This window comes from Cricetulus griseus, chromosome 3, assembly GCF_003668045.3.
Source record: "Cricetulus griseus strain 17A/GY chromosome 3, alternate assembly CriGri-PICRH-1.0, whole genome shotgun sequence".
Taxonomy (NCBI): domain Eukaryota; kingdom Metazoa; phylum Chordata; class Mammalia; order Rodentia; family Cricetidae; genus Cricetulus; species Cricetulus griseus.
The window spans coordinates 95,891,518-95,893,507 of NC_048596.1; the positions used below are offsets into that span (position 1 = coordinate 95,891,518).

A 1,990-nucleotide genomic window follows, 5' to 3' on the forward strand; every position below is an offset into this window, starting at 1 on the left:
ATGTCAGCTCTCTCTGTCACAAACTCCAGTAGTTCTAGGTTTGCTTTGACTGGTTTTCCTGGTTTAGAGATTTATTACCTCTGGCTCTCAGTCCCCTTCTCCATCATCTATGTGACAGTTTTCCTGGGAAACTGCATGGTTCTGCATGTGATTCGGACTGAGCCAAGCCTTCACCAGCCCATGTTTTATTTCCTGGCCATGCTAGCCCTCACAGACCTGTGCATGGGGCTGTCCACTATTCACACGGTGCTGGGCATCCTTTGGGGCTTCATTCAAGACATCAGCCTCGATGCCTGTATTGCACAGTCTTATTTCATTCATGGGTTGTCTTTCATGGAGTCCTCTGTTCTCCTCGCTATGTCCTTTGATCGCTACATTGCCATTTGCAACCCTCTACGCTATTCCTCCATCCTAACCAATGACAAAATCATGAAAATTGGAGTGGCCATCTTATGTAGGAGTTCTATGCTCATTCCTCCAGTCATCATCCGCCTGAAGTTCTTAAATTACTGCCGGCCTCATTTCCTCTCTCACTCTTTCTGCCTGCACCAAGACTTAATTAGAATGGCCTGTGGTGACATCCGTTTCAATAGCATCTATGGTCTAGCCCTGGTAATCAGCAACCTGTTGCTGGATTCAGTACTCATATTAATGTCATATATTATGATCCTGCACACAGTTCTATCTATTGCTTCTCAGGAGGAGAGAATCAAGTCTCTGCAGACTTGTGTTTCCCACATCTCTGCTGTTTTGGTTTTCTACATCCCCATCATTGGTCTGACCATGGTTCACCGCTTTGGGAAGCACCTCTCTCCACTGGTTCATGTCCTCATGGGCAACATCTACATCCTTTTCCCACCCTTGATGAACCCCATTATATACAGTATCAAGACTCAACAGATACGAGTGAGAATTCAGAGATTGTTCCTGAGGGGAACCTAGGATCTTAGATCTGCTGTGAATATGTTTGAAAGTCAACTTGCAGATTTACAAAGGGTGAAATTCAGTAATTTTAACCAGATGTACTAAGTGCATTTTCATGATGCTCCACATATTATAAAATGTCTCCACTCCTTGTCTCATAGATGTTTAACTGTTTGTTCAAATGACTTCGATAGTACCGTGGTTACCTTCACAAATAAGATATACAAATAAAATATACTCAGAATCATATTTTAAACCTGTTTTAAGTTTTTAAATTTAATTAATCATTTGTATTATTTCCATTTTCCTTTATGTATCAAGTTAATTTACTCATAAAATCCATATCTTATGTGGTCAGTTGCACAGGTATGTATCTTCTTACATTTATTAAGAAGCTGATAGTTTTGGTTTAATAGCCTTTGATGATCATTATAGATCAGTCATTATCTTAATCTATTTTTGTTTATCTAAACAGAATTTTATGGTATACACAAAATCCCAATTATTTCAGCCACTTAGCACATAATAAATGAGCAGCACATGAAATTGAAGTGTTCATTTACTTACCCATATTTCAATGTACAAAAGAAGACTTTCAGTACTGCATTTTCACAGCTTCCCAGGTCCCCACCCTATAAATGGTAACAGAGACACTTATGACAATATGATTAATGACTACCATAGGAAGATTATTTAAATCATGTAAAAATATTCTTTAATTCAGATTTTCCCTTTCTTAAATCTCAAGTAATAATTACAGCATCATTGTGACCATGTAACAGAAATGATATTCTAACCTAATTAACATCTTTAAAACTCTGAGGTAGATATTATTCTTTCTTTGTAAATGGATTTTCTACCAGTGATGTCAAATTTTAGGGTGAGTTTTATGAAAAGAGTCAGATATATTTTATGCTTCATTTATTTTCAAGTCACATGATCATGCTTTCCTGCCTCCCTGTGTGCTTCCTTTAGTTCAAACTGGTCTGACATTTGCTAGAAAACATTGAATAATAAGCATAAGTCCAGAAAACACCAAAATGAACCACATATGATAAAGCATGTA

General features: G+C 37.5%; 1 protein-coding gene across 1 annotated transcript; it reads left to right on the top strand.

Annotated features, from left to right (window-relative positions):
• LOC100766939 (olfactory receptor 51V1) lies at nucleotides 1–942 on the top strand. The gene has a single exon (XM_027408015.1). The coding sequence runs from the start codon at nucleotides 1–3 to the stop codon at nucleotides 940–942; it is 942 nt and encodes a 313-aa protein (XP_027263816.1).
• Nucleotides 943–1,990: the final 1,048 nt, after the last annotated feature.